This window comes from Mercurialis annua, linkage group LG2, assembly GCF_937616625.2.
Source record: "Mercurialis annua linkage group LG2, ddMerAnnu1.2, whole genome shotgun sequence".
Lineage (NCBI taxonomy): Eukaryota > Viridiplantae > Streptophyta > Magnoliopsida > Malpighiales > Euphorbiaceae > Mercurialis > Mercurialis annua.
The window spans coordinates 7272539-7291264 of record NC_065571.1 but is presented as its reverse complement, the minus strand read 5'-3'; the positions used below and the strand labels follow the sequence as shown (position 1 = coordinate 7291264).

Here is an 18726-nt window from a genome sequence, read left to right as displayed (position 1 = left end):
ATGAAACTAATTTAATACCAATACAATAAGACAAATTACATACAATAATATAAAATCTATTTATGTCTATACAAAATTCACGTCAGAGCATAGATGTATATATTTATATAATTTTATAAAAGAAAATAAATAATTTATAAAAACCGGACGACTTTTTCAGGTCAACTAATTCAAATAGATAGTTTATCGATTTGTATTATTTGTTTAGTTAAAAACATTTGAACCTAGCTTTCATTTTAGGGCTAATATCTTAAAAAAAACTTTATCCTCTTTTCAATCATACCATGATATTGAAAATCAGTTAATTTTTTTTTTTTTTTTTCATTTCAGTTGTATCCTAAAGCGTAAAACTGACCTTTTTTTCGTTTGGTAAAAATTTAAAAAAATTCTCTAAATTGACCCTTTTTGCATTATATTAACTTTTTATATTGGCTAATAATCACCCATGACCCCTCAACTTTAGGGGTACGGGCGCTAAACCCCCTGATATTTAAAAACGGGCGCTAAACCCCCTGATTTTTATGGCGGCGCTCACTCACCATGGCCTTATGGACGAAAATACCCCTGGCGCCGTCTTTTGTTTGGCGGCTGTCTTTAAAAATAATAATAAAAAATTGACAGCAGCATGTGTCAGTTGACACGTTATCAAAAGACAAAAAAAATACCTAAAATATCCCTAAATATAATATCTGATTAAAAAAAACTCGACTTAAAATCCAACCACCCGTACAAACCCAAACCACCCCCACCCAACCACCTCCGCCACCTCACCGCCGGAAAAATTTTCCGGTCATCTTCTCCGAGCGGAAGATGACCGGAAAAAATTTCTGGTCATCCCTACTGCTTGGATCTGTTCTTGGAACAGATCGAAGCAAGGATCTGTTCCAAGAACAGACCCGCGACGGGGGTCTGTTCTTGGAACATATCCGCGCTGGATCTGTTCCAAGAACAGATCCCAGACGGGATCAGTTCTTGAAACAGATCCTGGGATCTGTTCAAGCATTAGGCTGACTGGAAATTTTTTTCCGGTCATCTTCCACTCGGAGAAGATGACCGAAAAAATTTCCGGCGGTAGTTGGATGGGGGTCCTGGTTGGCTTGGTTGTTATGATTAATCAAATGGTTTAGATTAGGTTGGGTTAATTTGTTTTTTTTTTTTTTGTCTTTTTCTAAATTAAAGTAGGGATATTTTGGGTGTTTGTAATTTTTAATGTATATTTCTAACGTGTCAGATGATATGGCAGTGTCAGATTTTTTTTAATAAAAAATGACAATTGACTGAAAAAACGGCGCCAGGGGTATTTTCGTATTTGGAGCTTAGGGGGTTTTGTGAGCGCCGCCACAAAGATCAGGGGGTTTAGCGCCCGTTTTTAAACATCATGGGGTTTAGCGCCGTACCCCTAAAGTTGAGAGGCCATGGGTGATTATTAGCCTTTTATATTAAATTGACCATTTTTGAAGAACTTTTTTGAACTTTTGCCAAATAAATAGTCAATTTTATGCTTTAGAGTACCATTGAAATGAAAAAAATACAAAATAGGATAAAATTGACGTTGGGATCGAATTGAAAAGGGGATGAAAGGTCGGGATTTTTTAAAGGCATTAAGCCTTCATTTTATAAAAGAAATCAAACCGGTCTGATCAGTGATTCATGATCAATGGAATCGACGAGCTCAGTCTAATTCTTAAAACACGACCTCTAATAACTACTAATAAACATTAACCATATTCCCAATGATTTATGAACCATTTGGTCCATACTAACCTAACCAAGTAATCAACAATAGCTTTCAGAAAGAAAAAAAAAAGGAGTAGAAGCTAACAAAATTGGCCCTAAAATCTGATGAATGTAATGCTAAGAAGATGGTCAACTCACATAAATTTATTTTTGGAGAGATGATACAGTAACTCTCCATTTCTAAATAAGCGGTTCTACAAGCTTGTCTCATCAAATGATTTTCACTTCCAAATTTGGCAAAACCAGCTTTTTCGGTGTCATTTAATTCCTGACCTAAATTTTAAAGCTCAATATGCCCACAAATAATACTTTTAACTAGTTTTCTCACGCCATACACCGTAGCTACTTAATTTTGAAATCATTGATACACCTCTATCTACATACCAACTTAAACTTATCAAGCAATAAGAAACTAATAAACATTTTCTTTTCTTAAACGTACAAACTTATGTTAAAAGGTCATCCGGATTCTTGAACTTGAAAACCGCACTCATATGAAGCAAATTCGGCGTATTTAGACAATTAAACCAACAACTCTTCAAAATTAGTTCAGTTACTTTCACGCGCATATTTTCAAAATGTATTTTAACAATCGTGAAGATATTTTTATTTGATATTTAATGTTAATTACAGTACATTTGCTTTTAATATATTTACGGTTTGCTTCCTATGCACTCCGAAAATAAACTAGCAAATGTAAAAAAAAAATTGAAGAATTATAGACTAAATTGTTGAAATAAAACCAATCTGATTTATGCAAATTTGTTCTATATGTTTAAGAACCCAAATGACCCTTTGCTATAGTAATAATTGTACCTCTGGTTATGGTTGTAAATTTTTATTAGTTTTATGCAAGTTGTTTCCACCAAGACTTATGAGCACTATATAACTTCAAATCTTTGTATCTTTATTACAGTCTATCCACTTAGCTTCTCCAAACTAACAAATCCATGTTGTAGTTGAGCAACACATTTGCCCCCGAGACATGTCCACTTTCTCTCTCCTCTCTCTAGCCGTGTTCTTGCTACAAGTCACTTCCATATCTTCTAAATATATACCAAAGCATATATCAGAAGCAACCGAGTGGTAAGCATAATTCAAGTTGAACATATTATCGTTTTGATTCCGTACGTTTTGAATATTTTTTGCAATGTTTTATTTACAGGAGCTCAGAAAGAAAGCAGCTAGAACAGGGATCATGCAGATTCGGCAATCCCATAGATGATTGCTGGAGATGTGACCCTAATTGGGAAACCAACAGGAAAATGCTAGCCGACTGTGGAATTGGGTTCGGACGCAATGCAGTGGGAGGAAGAGATGGTGAGTTTTACGTGGTGACGGATTCAGAAAATGATGACCCGTTAAACCCAGTTCCAGGAACACTTCGTTATGGTGTCATACTGGACGAACCTCTATGGATCATCTTTGATCATGACATGGTCATCAAGCTGAAGGAAGAACTTATCATGAACTCGTACAAAACAATAGATGGTAGAGGGTATAACATTCAAATAGCAGGTGGACCGTGTATAACCATCTCAAACGTAAGTAACATTATCGTACATAACATCTACATACGCGATTGTGTACCAGCTGGAAACACAATAATAAGGGACTCGCCTAGGCATGCCGGTATGAGAGGCTATTCGGACGGGGATGGAATATCAATTTTTGCAGCTAGGGACGTGTGGATCGATCATTGTACACTGGCTAACTGCAAAGACGGACTTATTGATGCCGTATTTGGATCAACATCTATAACAATCTCAAACAACTATATGTTGAACCATAATGAAGTTATGCTTATGGGTCATAGTGATGACTTTGTTGAAGACAAGAAAATGCAAGTCACTATTGCCTTCAACTTTTTCGGAGAAGGTCTGACCCAGAGAATGCCTAGGTACTAAATATCATGCTTTCACTACATCACAATATTTAATATTTACCAGCACATAGCTCAAAGCATTTTTATGTAAATAATTGCAGGTGCAGACATGGATATTTTCACATTGTAAATAACATATACACTGCCTGGGAAATGTATGCAATTGGTGGAAGTGCCAATCCAACAATCAACAGCCAAGGCAATGTCTTTATTGCCAAATCTACAAAAGAGGTACCTCTCAGTTTCACAGAGTAACTAAGTGATCATCACATTATACACGAACACGAAAAATGAATGTAGAATTTAGCAAGTCTTATGCTTTTAGGTGCCTAATAATCAATTGTTAGGTATAATCGACTTAGAAATTTAGCATAGACACAAAATTTGAGTAGAACCCAGTGAGACCGACAATTTTTCACTTCCTTGCCGATTGGATGCATTTAACTCCTTTAAGATTGTGAACTTCTTAATCAGGTGACAAAGCGCGAAAATGCGCCAGGAGATGATGAGTGGAAGAGTTGGAATTGGAGATCAGATGGAGATCTGATGCTTAATGGTGCATTCTTTACACCTTCTGGTGAAAAAGGTGCAGCAAGCTACATAAAAGCATCAAGCATGGTTGCGAGACCAGCTTCAATTCTAACAAATATCTCTCCTTCTGCTGGAGCTCTTACTTGTCAGAGGGGCCAACAATGTTAGTCATGGGCCAGCCGCCAGCTAGTTTCTGTTTTTATTTTTTAAAATGTATTTGTTGATAAATTTGGAAATAAACTCTGTTAGATCATAATCTCACTGCTATAACAGATAATGACGATACAATGATAAATCAGTAAGGACTAGGAATTTACATAAGCTTTTACAATCCCCGATGCTAGGTTAAAAAATCTAGGGGGGAGAGATGCTGCAATTCTTGACAATTTTGTAAAGAATTGTGGTTAGATCAAGTTCAAAAGTAACTTACAAATCTGTGCTCATCTTTCTGACGAAAGGAACAAAATTGTTCCAGTTTTCAACTGCAAAAATTTTATGATTCATTCTGAAATAAGTAAATGACTTTACAGCTTCTGCCTGTGGATGATAACAATTAGCGAGTATTTGCCCAAGTCCTTTCTGCAATAAAACATTATCATGGATTATGATATAAGAAAGAAAAAATGAATTCCCGCAACAAATCATTCTCATTGTCGAGAATGTAGTATCAAGATTAAACCATACAGAACAATATTAGGTTAGTGCTTATACATATTGTTCATCTTATAGTGCTACAACTACCTTAATGTCACTGATCTATATCTTAATAAGCCATCAACATCTTTCATGCATGTCAGCCAAAAAGAAATGAAAGTTGAAAGTAATTTTCACAAAGCTAATCAAAACATTGATTGGTTGTAATTTGAGTCCTACAGATACAACCACTCCTCTAGATAGAAATAAAGGTAGGTATTTATAAGACAATTTTTGTTGATTGTTATCTCATGCAAATAATTACCGAAGCAATCTTCTTAAAATAAAATTAGTTGGAAGAAAAAGGAATTTTAGGTAAAACAAGAACAAAATTGACTGCAACAGAGAATTTACGCTGGCTGGAGTGAAATTTACCTGATCAAACCGTTCGCTGGTATTTCTTCCAATCAAATGTATCCTTTTATTTGAAGCAGTCCTTATCTGGGAGAAATGAAATCAACTAAAATATAGTCGCATAATTCCACTCGATGGGTCAAATGAAAGAAATCTAGTAAACAGCGGTATCACATCCATCCGAATATCAGGCAATTATAAATACAAGGACATCAAATCCCACATCCAAACAAAGTATTAAAAAAATAATACATTTTCTTTATTGAGAAAGAATTAATACCTGCTGAAGTAATCCTTCAGGACTGCAACAGTAGGCAGGTGGGGTTTCACTATCCATCATTTCTAAGCAGCTGCAGAGAAATATTTGAACTTATGAACATGCTCGGAGAAAACTTACATCAAGTAATAATAATCCAGCAGATATAAAAAATGTCGATTTTGCCATCATAATGCAGTATAAATTAATATTGCAACTCCAAAACCCATTTATCCTTTATCCTAAAAATGTCCTCATTATTAGCTAATCTACAGAAAGAAACACTAAAGAGGGAAAAGTACTAGAAAAAACATGTTTCAGATGGGAGATTTCTAAGGTGAAACCTTTTCATCAACGCTACCGCATTCATGTAAATGGAACAATTTATACGGTCCGTTATACTACATTGGAAATGGAGAAGTTCAAATCTTACGATATATGCAAAGCAGCTCCATGACGAGACAGCACGGAAGCAACAGGATCGTAACCATCCCTTAGAGCTGTGTTATAATATCCAGCTGTAAGTTCGGCAGGGTGTGATAGGGTCTGGTACCACCAATAAATTCCGCCAATTTTTGCCACTAGAATAACTGGGTTTTGCTTGTTTTCTTGATATTTCTGCAGCACATTTGCTGCCTTTGCCAGAATAGCATCTGCATGACAAATCAGCTTACCGCTGTACCATTCCTGCAAAGAGAATTTCACCATCAAACTTCTTATGCTATGGTGTCCTTAAATTGATTTTTCTTATCCAGTGAAATCGGTAATGCCTTAAATTTACACTCATATAATGTGATAATCCATCTTCACATCATTTCACTGCATAAACAAATGATGTCCTATAGAGAAAGTCCATCGAGTAACTTAAAAGGAGGAGATTCATGCATGATGAATTGCAATTACATAGAACACGGAAATTGTGCTCCCTGGGTGCCAGTGGGAATTTTTTGTGCGACACCCTTACAATTTAAATAGATGCATTATACATTCTTCGAGTTCCATCTATAAATGCTTTTTTCTATAACTAATCGAATGGGAAGACAAAGTCCACCCTCAACAAAGAAACTTTGGAGTTTTTCCATCCATTTACCATTATCTCAAAATGTCCTATCACATATCCTTAAACATCTTTTAGTTAGTTTCATGCAACAACCCACCAGCAACAGTAAAGGTAAAACAAAAAGAGGAGAACCAAAAGATGAGAATATATCTGCGTATCTCAGTTCGGAGTTTCAGAACTTTGTCTATCATTTGCAATTTAAATTAAAAAGAAAAGATCTGTGTGAAACCTTGCGTAAGAGAAATCAACTCGGTTCACATACTGATAGCCTCATAAAAGTGAGGCTCAGCTGCATAGATGATATTTTCATCAATTCTAATCTATTCACTGCTAAACTCCATGGCCCCATCATGTCAGATATTGATTTTGACAATGTGCCGAATCCATGCAAGCCAGTGCCGGATCCAGATAAAGAATGAATATGGTAGATTTACAAACAGCATATAGCGATAATAACACTTTGAGAAACTGATCCTATTTTAAGTCCCAAATGTAGAGGGATCCTCAAACAAAAATTAAACTAGGTTGATTCATAGGATACTTACAAGGAAGAAACGACCGTAATCAGAGAGAAAACTCTCTTGTCCATCTTCAAAAAAGGGAACACCGGGTGGAAGACTATTGTAACAACCAGCATTTTGAGGTCCTTTGTCTCCCCACTGGGGCTTTCCTTCGTGACAAGCAGTCATCTTCAAATCCTCCATCCTGATAGCTACACTATTAAATATCTAAACTATCAAGTTAACATAAGAGGATGCTATAAGAGTTTGACATTACATGTACTTGTCATAGCACTGGAATTCACCAATTCCAGGGAACTTCCATCTACCATCACCAGAAGGATGTGCAGGATACCTGCATGGCATTGTCCACAACAAAATTTTACCACTGTCCCGCACATTTGATCATAAAACAGGATATTCTAAACTACTACCTAAGTTCTCCAGAAGGGCCCAGGCCAACACTGATCTCTTCAATAGCACTTCCTATAAATGAGTCAAATTTGTTAACAAAACTGAGCATGAAGTCTTCATAACACTGAAGGGCAGTCCGACCATAAAACAGAGGAAGTTTGTCCACTCCTAATGTAAGATAATCATCATTGGAAGAACCATTTTTATCCTGGTAGTATATATCTCTATTGTCATCACCAATCTGAAAAAAACAGGGGGAAAAGAAAAATGCAGTATCTTAATACTAGTAGTTGAAGTTCTAAAACTGGTAAGATTGCAGCTGAAATCGACCAAAATATATATTTAATGGATCTTCACTTATCAACGAGAGCATTGAGTGAACTAATGAATGACCTTAATATCTTCTATAGGTGGATATCAGTCCCATCCCAGAAAAATATTCGACTATATTACACCCCATGGCTCCCGAAAACCATACACATAAGAACTCAGAGAAACTGGTAATATAATAAATAAAATTAATGCACTACTACAACTGCAGTGAAGTTGGAACCACACATTAACTTCACTATTATCATGTCCATTAACTTGCAATTTTTCTAATTATAAAATTTCAATTCAGCAGATGCATAAAAAAGTTAAAAAAAAATGGAGCAAACCTCTTGTATCCACAGTGGAAGACTGACACCCCCAGTTCTAATAGAAAGGTGCGTGTTTGAGTGAAAACACAAAGAAACATGTAACTTCAGCCCAGATTCAGATACTAGTCTAAACAGCTCTTCATAAAGAAACCAATTATATTCACAAGGCGAAAAACGCTCAACAACACCCCACCAAACCTCCACTGCAATTCCGTATACACCTGCCAACTTGAGTGCTTTTAGAGATATGCTTAAGGCCTTGATTCTGATACAACAACAGAAAAAATACAAAAAAATGCTTCAAATTCCAGACACAAATACGAAAATATGAGTAAGGATTGGTCCAAATTCTGAATTTAACTAAACAAAATAAGCGTAACTACATGAAAATAAAACTTACTTTCTAATTCTAGGAGTCCCAGTAGAGTCAATACCGAAAATATCGACAGGCATCATTACAAATACTGGAACTCTCTTATGCCTAGACGATTCCAATATTGTTGACCTTGATTTTTCCCTAGCATCCATACTGCATTAACACAATTTATTTATCATAAAATTTCTTTAGTGATAAATAAATCCGTCATAAACATAAGTAAATAAACCAATTAAAAGCTTATAAGCTTAATTTATTATCAGTATTATTATCAGACATTCATGCCTAATGCCTATTATCTACTCCTATAAATTACTAACAAGTTCACAGTCATAGTTATGATGCATTAGAAATAGTATTTAGCTGTAGAAATTAAATAAATAAAAAATGGACCGTAGGAATTAAAATAAAATAAGCTAAAAAATATTATAACGAAATTAGAAATTTAAAAGAAGCCAAACAGAAAGCGAAATAAGCGGGAGGAGAGCGCCGAGAAATTAACCTTAAAATGCGATAGCTGCCGCAGAGTGATCGCCGGCGAGGATAGAAGAGGAAGTTTTTCCGGAAGAGAGAGATCATCGAAACGTTTCGGAGATTAGTAGAAATTCGCGGCGTTTTTTTGTAGCTTAAATCTCTAAAAGCAAAATAGCTTCTTCTGGTGCTATTAATGGGGCATCTGCAGCGAGCAAAGCCACCGCCGTCGACCGCCATATGTTTCCGTCGATTGGTGGTGGTGATATATGGAGTGGTGGTGGTGCTTGTGTTTGTTGTTGTTCTGTAATAGAAAAGGGGAGAGATGATTTGTTATGTGGTGGATTCATTTTGGTTTCTCTCGTTAACCGTTTCTTTTTTATTTTTAATAATTTTTCTTTTGTAATTTGACTTTCTATGGCCCATCTTTTTTTCTTTTTTGGAATTCGGTCCTTAATTTAACAAATAATTTTAAAAAATAATTGTAACTTAATTAATTATACTAATCCTACTAATAAGCCACTTTTTTGCCTTGTACCTATATATAAATACATGTAACATATTGTATGAAAATAACTAATAACATACAAATACAATTCAAAAACATATAATTTAAATTTGGGGGGTAGTTTTTATAAAATGAAGAAATATAGGAGTTTTAGATAAATGGCAAAAGTTGCTAGAATTAAAAAAAAAATCGAACGTCCTACGTGGATATACTTATCCAAGTGGATAACCATCATGGTGAACTAAAAGTTAGAGAGTGTTTATCCCATACATTGGTTTTGCCATGTCATAATTACAACAAGCCAATGAGAATTTGCGATAGAGAATCTTTTATTTATTACTTAATTTTTTTATTATGAATTTTTCCACATGGCTAACGCACCATTGGTTTGTTACACGAATGACATGGCGCAACGGTTGCGTGCAATAATTTTTCTAAAAGTTATTGAAGTGTCAATTGTTTTATGGAAGTAGATTGTGCAATAATTGATTTGTCACTCATTTGGTTTGCCCAAATCTCTATTCATGGCAATTTTGGTGGAGGACACTTCTCGCACATCAATATAAGTGAATTTTAGGTAATTGTAAACAAATTATTAAAATTAATAGCACAATTTTAACAATTTAAAACTATTTATATTTTCATAATCTAAAACATGGAATAATTTTTATATCAAAAATATAATGTGGTTGTTAGAATAATAATATATTAATATATATTATAGTGCTGGCATCTATATGATTTTATTAAAAAAATTAGGTGTTTTGAATTGTAAAAAAATAAATAAATTATATTTTTAAATTATTAAAACTAAAATTTATATTGAATTTGAAAAGCATGCCAAAATTGGTTATTTTTTTGTAACTAACGTTCTAAAAATTGATAGATTTCAATAACTAATGTGAAAATACCTTATATGATCACTTTATTTTTTATAATAATTTTTTTTATAGACATGTCTTAAGAGGTTTATTTTTTTTATAGAGTTATAGCATCTTATTTGCATATTTTTTGTCTCTTTATATGTTACAACTTCTTGTGTTTATGAAACAACTCTTGCAATTCTTTGTTTTCACATTATTTATGATTTATGGAGGACTTATATAAGCTTTTATATAACGATTTAGGACCGATTTGAAAGTAAATATATTGACTATAAACAAAAGGTTCGGTATATATAGGGTTGAGGCACCTGCTCGTTGAGCAAGTCCAAAACTAGCATTATCTGGACCTGCTGCTACTTGACGAGTATAATGCTACTCGTCGGGTAGCGGGCCAGACTTGTTGCTTTGGTCTTTCGTTTATTCGTCGAGTAGGGACCCAGACCAGCAGATTTGAATCTTAACTTGCCCGCATAACTTTTACGAACAACTCTTCGGTGTTTTATGACCTCTTCGATTTACCTATGTCATTTTCATAGATTTCTTCCTCCTAAAAAATGTGGATTGCTTCAACCTCTCATGGATGGTTTTAGAAAAGTCTTGATCAAGAGGTTAATCTCTTTTCAAAATTAGAATGTTTCATATCATGTATATTCCATTGTTGGATATCATCTTCTGATTTTGTACATCATATAGTAGCTTCACACCGGTTGTTAATCTTAAGGCTTGTAAAAACTTGACAACATACCAAGATAAGTCAATTTGCCACCATTCTAACTCATGTCTAGCTGAGATTTTAAAATACTAGTGATTATTGTGCCAACCTTCTCCAAATACTAGCAATGTTATCCACTAATTATTCCTGGACAAATCATTAATATTGTATAATTCTTTCCCCATACATGACAAGCTGATAGGTTTAAGTTGAAAACCTTTTAAGAAGTTTCCAATTTGTAAAGAAATTTTCAAGCCTTTTAAGGAGTTTGGTTTTTCGACGAATCTTTAGACCAAGTGGCTTTTTTTAAAAAAAAAGTGAGAATTGAGCTCGGATTTGGATCAGATTCTTTTTAGGCTCGTACTCATATTTATAGACTTTGTCAAAAATCCAAATATGGATCTAGACAAGTCTAATTTAAAATAACAAGTTTGGCCATCAATTTTGACTATTATTGTAACAGAAAAATACAATTTGGCTATTATTAGAAAAAAAAGATTAAGTCCATAAAAAAATCACGACATTTACACGAAGTTTCATTTTAATCACAATCTTTAAAAGTTGACATTTAAAGGCATAACCTTTCATTTTGTTTCAAATCTATCATTAAAGTAAAATTCGATATATTTTTTCTGACGACAAATTACTAATCCTACATACTCTAGCCGAAAGATAATAATATTTTGTGTCGATTTATAAATTGGGTCTTTAATTAATGGTTTAATGAAGAACTTAGTAAAAAAAATACACTAAAATGATAGGTTTGAAAAAGAAAAAAAAATCGTGATTTTATATGGAAACTTTTAAAGGTCGTGATTAAAATAAAATTTCGTGTAAAGGTCGTGATTTCTTATGAAAATTACTCTTAGAAAAATTAAAAAGTTTGAATTAAATTGTAATAAGTCGTAAAAGTATAGATTTTTTTCACCATTAGACTTTAAGATAATGAATATAAAACCACTGTGGACCGGGATAAACTTGAATCGGTTTTCTCCCCTATGGAAGTCACTAACATCATGAAGATCTTGTTGAGCAGGAGATTACCGGACAAACTGTTCTGGCCCTTAAACAAGAATGATTTCTATACGGTCAAATCGGGTTACTACAAAGCGTGTGAGATCATTAACAGAGATGTTACTAGCTCATTTAATGGGGTGAATCAGTTGGGCCTATGGAAGAAATTATGAAGTTGCTCGATTCAACCAAAAATTAGACACTTCGTTTGGCGAATTTGTCATGGAACCCTACCATGTAATGATAACTTAGTGAAACGAGTTATTTCGGTGATAAACCACTGTCCTCTGTGTGGTTCGGAGAAGAAAATTGACCTCCACACTCTCAAGGAATGTAAAGAAGTAAGGGGTCTTTGGCTGTTACACTCTCAAAAAATGCGAAGAAGTAAGGGGTCTTTGGCTGCTATCTCCTCAAGGACTAGGAGTCGGTAATTATCGAGTTTCTTCGACTGTGGATTGGTTAAACATTATGTTCTCAACTCTAAAGGATGAAGAGATCCAAGATCTCATAACTAGCGTGTGGGTGATTTGGAACGATCGAAATAACATAGTTTTCGAAAATCATAGAGTCCATACACCCTTCCTCTTTTGATATGTGGTTAAGTTTAGAGGTGGTAGAGAGTCTCATTTAGATCGAACTCCTCGACTTCGTGAGGTCTATTCTTGGCAAGCCCCTCCCCGCAGCACTATTAAGATTAATTCTGATGTCGCTGTTGCTGTTCATAAGAATTTGTATGTTGCTGCTGCGATCTGTCGTAATGATCTTGGTGTTGTGATTAACTGTGGTGTTGTCGTGTTGCATGCTGTTGGCAAATAATCGCAAGTGTACGATATCGCGCAAGTAATATAACTTGGAAGACCAAGTATCGATCCCACAAGGAACAATGAACTAAACAACTAATTTCTAATATTCTTTAATTGGCTAGTAAGGAAATAAATGGATTTGTGTAAACTAATTATAATCTAAAGTGAATTAACTCAAGTAATTAGATTAAAAATCTGAAATCAAACAAATAAATTGAAGTTTAAACAATAATGGTAAAAAGCTCAAAGATTGATAATTCCAAATAAACTAGTAGAAGAATGGATCAAAATTTATCTAGTGATTTTATTATGAATCGAGCTATTCTAATGCACCGAATCCCGCTCTCTCAAGCCTCAAAGATTCAAATAAAATCACAACCTAATTAGCTAATCAATTATTAACTTGCTCTCACAATATTAAAACTGAATTAAATAACTAAATTGTAATTATGAAGCAAACTCAACGACTACCTAAATTCCAACCCGCTCTCACGGCGTTTTCCTCTAAGTTTTTAATTACCTATGTCTATTTAATTAACAATCTCTCAATTAGTTAATTAAACACAAAATCATGAACTAAGTGATCAAATTAATTCAAGTATTAATCTTAGTAATTAAAACACAATTTTACTCACTTAATAAATCCTAATCCAATTCGAAAACTAATCTAAGTGTTCATATCAATCCCCGAACAAAGGATTTAGTTACACATGCTTAAGCTTAAATTAAACAAAGAAGAAGATGAAGAATTAAACATAATTAGAACAATAAATACCGGAGTTGTCAATTTCGGAAGAATCGTCTAGATTAAACTTGAAATCTTCACAATCGTTCTTTGCAGAAACTAATAATAAACTACTTATAAACTGCTGAAAAATAGAAGCTAAAACGCTATTTTAAGAGAATGAAAATAAAACTAATGTAGTCTAAATTATTCTACATATTAAATTGAGTCTAGTACAAGGTCTTTATATAGTAAGAGAAGTTCCGGAGTCTTCTAATTCGTATTACAAATCAATTTGTAATAGGAATTGTAATTGTAATTTGAGGAGGAATTTCAGTCCAATTCAAAGTCTGCTGCACGCGTAATTTTCTTCTTTCCCGTTCGGGAAACCATAGTCCCGTTCGTGACATGCCCAATTTTAACATGGTTCCCGAACGGGAGCCTCATTCACGTTCGAAAAAACTTGAACCGAAAGCTTTGAGATGTTGATTTCTTCTTGAGTCCCGAACGAGACAAGGCCTTCTCGTTCGAGACTCATGCTCATTCTGCATGGTTCCCGTTCGTGAAACCTTTGTTTCGAACGGGAACAACCCATTTTTTCTCAATCTCGTTCGTGAACTTCAATATCTTCGTCCGCAAGCTACGCTTTTACTCGTACACGCAATCCACCATAAATTTGCCCCAAATAGTCGTTTTTCACCTAATTTCCACTGAAACACTAACAAACACTATTAAACGTAAAAACGCCAAATAATGTATAAAAACAATACTACACATGATGAAAACCGAGTAAAATCGACCCTAATTATAGGAGTAAAATACTCCTATCACATGCAGTGGTGGATTTAGAACTGGCTGAAGCACAAGTAGGTTTTTTTCCGGAGTTGGCTGAACGGCTCCCTGAGCAGAGGTTAGTCGTGGAATCTGATGCTCTTTCAGTCGTTCATCGTCTTCAACATCTGAGATTAGCAATCGACAATGTTCAGCTTATTGTGGATGATTGCATAGATATTGTTAGAGATAGGGTTGTTGTTTTCCAACATATTTGTACAAATGGCAATGTTGTTGCCCATGCCCTTGCTAAATGGGGTATTTACTATGATAGTTCTCGTATTTTTGACGGTGAAGTTCCTATCCGGTTGATGTTTTTGTAACTATTGTTCGTTAGTTAATAAACTTCATTTTCTCTCTCAAAAAACCCACTATGATTAGGGGGCATAACAATCCTTAAATTAGGATGAGTTCCATTCTAACTGAGATCAATTTTTTTAGAAAATTAAATATAAATTATAGCAAATTTAAGAATGTAAAAGTTAAGTTCATGAGTGTAAGAAAATTACATGAATATGATGTTAAACCTGGACTAAAAATTCTATTACCGCCGGTGACTATAACCTGACACATTTACAAAATGAGTCGCATTAAAAATTGAGTCTCAGTAATCATATTATTCTTACTAAACTTTACAACTTTCCAACAAATAAATCATTAGAACTTTAAATAATACACAGTTCATTGTTTTTAATTCAATGTTATGATAAACGTTGCAAATCATTCAAGTGCGCAAATGAATTCCATCATGTACCTATTAAAGTGAAAAATGAACTCCATTATGTTAATACAATTTATTTGATGATAAAGAAAATGTTACTACAATTTATTTGGCGAGTCAAGAAATGTTATTTAATTCTGATAAACCAAATTTTATCGGAAGATTAAAATCAATATAATCAACTATTTAATCAATCAAGGAGAAACTAATGAGTTTATTATTCATAAAAAATGAGTGACAATAATAGCCATACAAGAAAATATTAGTACAAACAAATATGAGCAATAATGTTGAAAGCTAAACAGCAATAATAATTAATTTTAAACGACCAAACCTAGAACACAAGCAATACCCAATAACCCGCTGAAAACAGCCCGACTCTCATAAATGGACCCAGAACCCGTATCATCAACAACCGGACTTAAAGCAGTTTCCGGTGATAAACTGGCCGGAGTAGGGCTAGGCGGACTGCTAGTAGAAGGGAACACCATTGGAGCCTCTGTTGGTGTTGCTGAACTAGAAGGAATACCAGGAGAAACCTCCGGTGTTGCTGAACTAGAAGGAATACCAGGAGAAACCTCCGGTGTTGCTGCCGTAGTCGGACCTTCGGAAATAGACGGCGGGCTGGAAACAGGAGCCGAAGTAGGAGCGGTCACTGGAGTTGCAGTAGGAGTGGAAACAGAGGGAGGCGGCGATGCCGGAGATAAAGATGGAGGAGACCCGCTTGGAGAAGGGGCAGCGGCAGTGGGTGGTGGGATTGATGGAGTTGGCGATGGTGAAGTTGATTGTGAAGTGGGCGGAGAAGACGGGGGTGGTGATGTTGAGGGAGCATGAGTGGGCGGTGAAGAAGAAGAAGAAGAGGGCGGCGGTGATGTTAACGGAGCAGTTGGCGGAGGTTTAGACGGATATTTTGGTGGAGAAGGTGCAGGGGCATTGGATGGTTGAGAGGTAATACAAATGGCTAATGCAAGAAAAACAAATACAACAATGGTGTTGTTTTTCTGGTTCTTCATCATCATTTTGAATTGGCCTGCTTTTGAATTTCTCTGAATTATGTGTATCTGCTGTTTGCTGTTAGGGTTTGAATTAATGGAGAGAGGTATATAATGTGGAAGTGTTTGGTTATTGAGGCGAAGAAATAAGAAATAAGAAATATGACCGTTGGAATTGGTGGATTTGAGTGGGGTTAAGTAGCCGTTACTTGGAACGACGTGACTCGTCTGACTTCGTCTTCTTTGTCTCATTTTGAAAAGGGTAAGAATCTGAAATTACCCATTGGCTTTTTCGACTTTTCAGTTTCTCTTCAAGTGAAATTATTTTTTTAATCATTCACGTGAAATATTTTTACTTCATGATTTAAAAAAATAACACTAATTAAAGTTTAGGTCAAATACAGCTTTTCAACCTTCAATTTTACCACTTTATATATTAATCACTTGAACATCATAATTTTTATAATAGCCATTTACATACTTAAATTTAGCTTTTTTATTATATTAAAACACATTTTGAAATATGATTTAGACTCTTAAAATTTAAAGAAAATATTAAAACTATTATTTATTAAAATAATCATTATAAATAAATTCAAATATTGTATTTTTTTTATTTTGAACTTATTTTTTCATAAATTGATTTCAAAATTTTAGAAATTATTTTTTTAATATTTATTATTTCTAATTATAACATTACTTTAAATTTCTTTACTAGTTTAATAAGAGTGTTTCTTTTATGCAACGGGTGTGTCACGTCATTTCTACAACAAGCTAATGACTATTTGCAATAAGAAATTTTTAACTATTGCTTAACTTTTTTTTACCATAAGGTATTACAACATCGTAATACGTCATTGATTTGTTGTACGAATGATATGACTCAACGCTATGTTGAATAATTACTCTATTAATAAGGTGTGTAGAAAAATAAAAAAATAAAAAACTTATTAAAAAATGTTCAAAATGGAATAAAAATTATAAACCATTTGTCATTATTTATCTTCTGTAATCATCTAATCATCTAATATCACCATCTTTTCTCATTTTCAACCATTTTTTTTACTTTGTCACTTTTTTTTATCTTTCAGAACACACGAGAATTTAATTAAAATAATTTGCTCAAAAATATTTCCAATTCGTTTTCTTTTTGAAAAATTGTACGTAACAACATTTAAATTTCAGTGTTGGGGAGAGTAAATTTTTGACCTTTTGACTGAAAAATCACTTTTTATACCTCTTTTATCTATATGAATTATACTACTAGTTTTTTAATAAAATTGTTTTTTTATCTTCTTTAGGTGTATATTTTGACATTTTGTATGTTTGCAAACATTGCATGTGTAGATTTTTGGTTCGATCATAACTTTTAGAATTGTTTTAGGCTTATATGCTGATTATTTTTTTGGTGAATTAAAGTTTTGAGGTTTAATTGAAGTCAGTTCAGTATTGAGTATGCACGAAAATGAAAGTTCTAATATTTTAAATAGGTTTTTTTTTCACAAACTAATTACATAAGTTGAATTTCTCAACTTATTTTGCTCCGCCAAAATTTCACCTTTAAATTATGCTATGGTGTTTTGTTTTACTTTCAAGTAGATTAAATGTTATATATTATTTGATATTTTGTTCTTATTTATCACTTGATTTAACTTATTTTCAATACAACCTACTTTTGAAGATAAAAACATATGAAATTTTTATTTTTATCATAAGGTAAAATTATAAATATAAAGTTTAAATCTGTAATCTCTCCATCTAGCCCTACCTAACCAAAGACTTATTTTTTAATTTGAAAAAAAAAAGAAAAAGAAAAATGATCAATCTCAATACCTAAGAAACCTTATAAATTATGTTGCAGAAATTTGTAAAAGAGGTGATGAATCACCAAACTAAATCCGAGCTGTAACGACCTGCACACCACAAGCAGACAGAGGTCAGAAAAAACTCCGGTGGGGGTCACCGGACGTTCACTCCGACGCTCAAGTAAGATTTGAGGTAAAGGAAGAAGAAGAAGAGAAAAGAGAGTGCTTAGAGTAGAGAAAAAGAAATTACCTAGGGTTTGTCCTTAAACCCTCTATTTATAGTTAGGGTTTAAGGACAAACCTGCCTTGCTGGCAGGCTGTGAGCCCAGTGGTCCCAGAATTCGGTTATTGATAACGTAGCACATCTAGCAGGGGCGAAGCAACCTCGCCAGGAATGAGCATCACTAAGTCAAGCATTTCACCGACCTGGTAACAATGTCCGACCTTCTGGAAATCAGAGAGCACATGACTTGGGGGGTCACCGGATCGATGGGAATCCAAACATCATCCGAGACAATTACGCTTGATGAGGTCGGACTCAGAATTCTATCCGGGCTCTGAGTCGTACTTGACTCAAACCTAGGCCGAGCTCCGAGGTCGTAAACCCGAAAGACCGAACCATCTGGCCCGAGCTCCGAGACATTCTCAGATACAGGAACCATGATAACTTGACTCCCAAGATATCCGGGCCTCAAGGCTCGGCCGGGCTCCGAGGTCCTGCCCAGAAGCGCTCACTCGTGTACCGGATCCTGGGACCACAGAAGATCTTCTGACAGGTGCGTGAGGAATGTTCCCTCTGACACACCTAACAAAT

General features: G+C 34.3%; 3 protein-coding genes across 4 annotated transcripts; 1 reads left to right on the top strand and 2 right to left on the bottom strand.

The window, feature by feature from the left end:
* The first annotated feature begins 2649 nt into the window (after positions 1-2649).
* On the top strand, positions 2650-4423 carry LOC126669124 (probable pectate lyase 22). Its single transcript, XM_050362470.2, has 4 exons — positions 2650-2823; positions 2903-3637; positions 3724-3853; positions 4097-4423. Exons 1-4 carry the CDS (start codon positions 2723-2725, stop codon positions 4319-4321), a joined length of 1191 nt encoding a protein of 396 aa, XP_050218427.1. The 5' UTR covers positions 2650-2722; the 3' UTR covers positions 4322-4423.
* Positions 4399-9286, bottom strand: LOC126669123 (inactive beta-amylase 4, chloroplastic). 2 transcript variants are annotated; one of them, XM_050362468.1, is made up of 10 exons: positions 8950-9286; positions 8472-8600; positions 8090-8336; positions 7451-7671; positions 7294-7371; positions 7062-7221; positions 5890-6143; positions 5481-5550; positions 5222-5287; positions 4399-4732 (listed from the first exon to the last, which is right to left on the bottom strand). In XM_050362468.1, exons 1-10 carry the CDS (start codon positions 9156-9158, stop codon positions 4580-4582), a joined length of 1587 nt encoding a protein of 528 aa, XP_050218425.1. In that variant the 5' UTR covers positions 9159-9286; the 3' UTR covers positions 4399-4579. The 2 variants fall into 2 exon arrangements, with proteins under 2 accessions (XP_050218425.1, XP_050218426.1); XM_050362469.2 differs by having other exon boundaries at positions 8472-8633; positions 8950-9015.
* A 6014-nt stretch (positions 9287-15300) lies between these two features.
* On the bottom strand, positions 15301-16374 carry LOC126666783 (proline-rich receptor-like protein kinase PERK8). The gene has a single exon (XM_050359647.1). It carries the CDS (start codon positions 16357-16359, stop codon positions 15436-15438), a length of 924 nt encoding a protein of 307 aa, XP_050215604.1. The 5' UTR covers positions 16360-16374; the 3' UTR covers positions 15301-15435.
* Positions 16375-18726: the final 2352 nt, after the last annotated feature.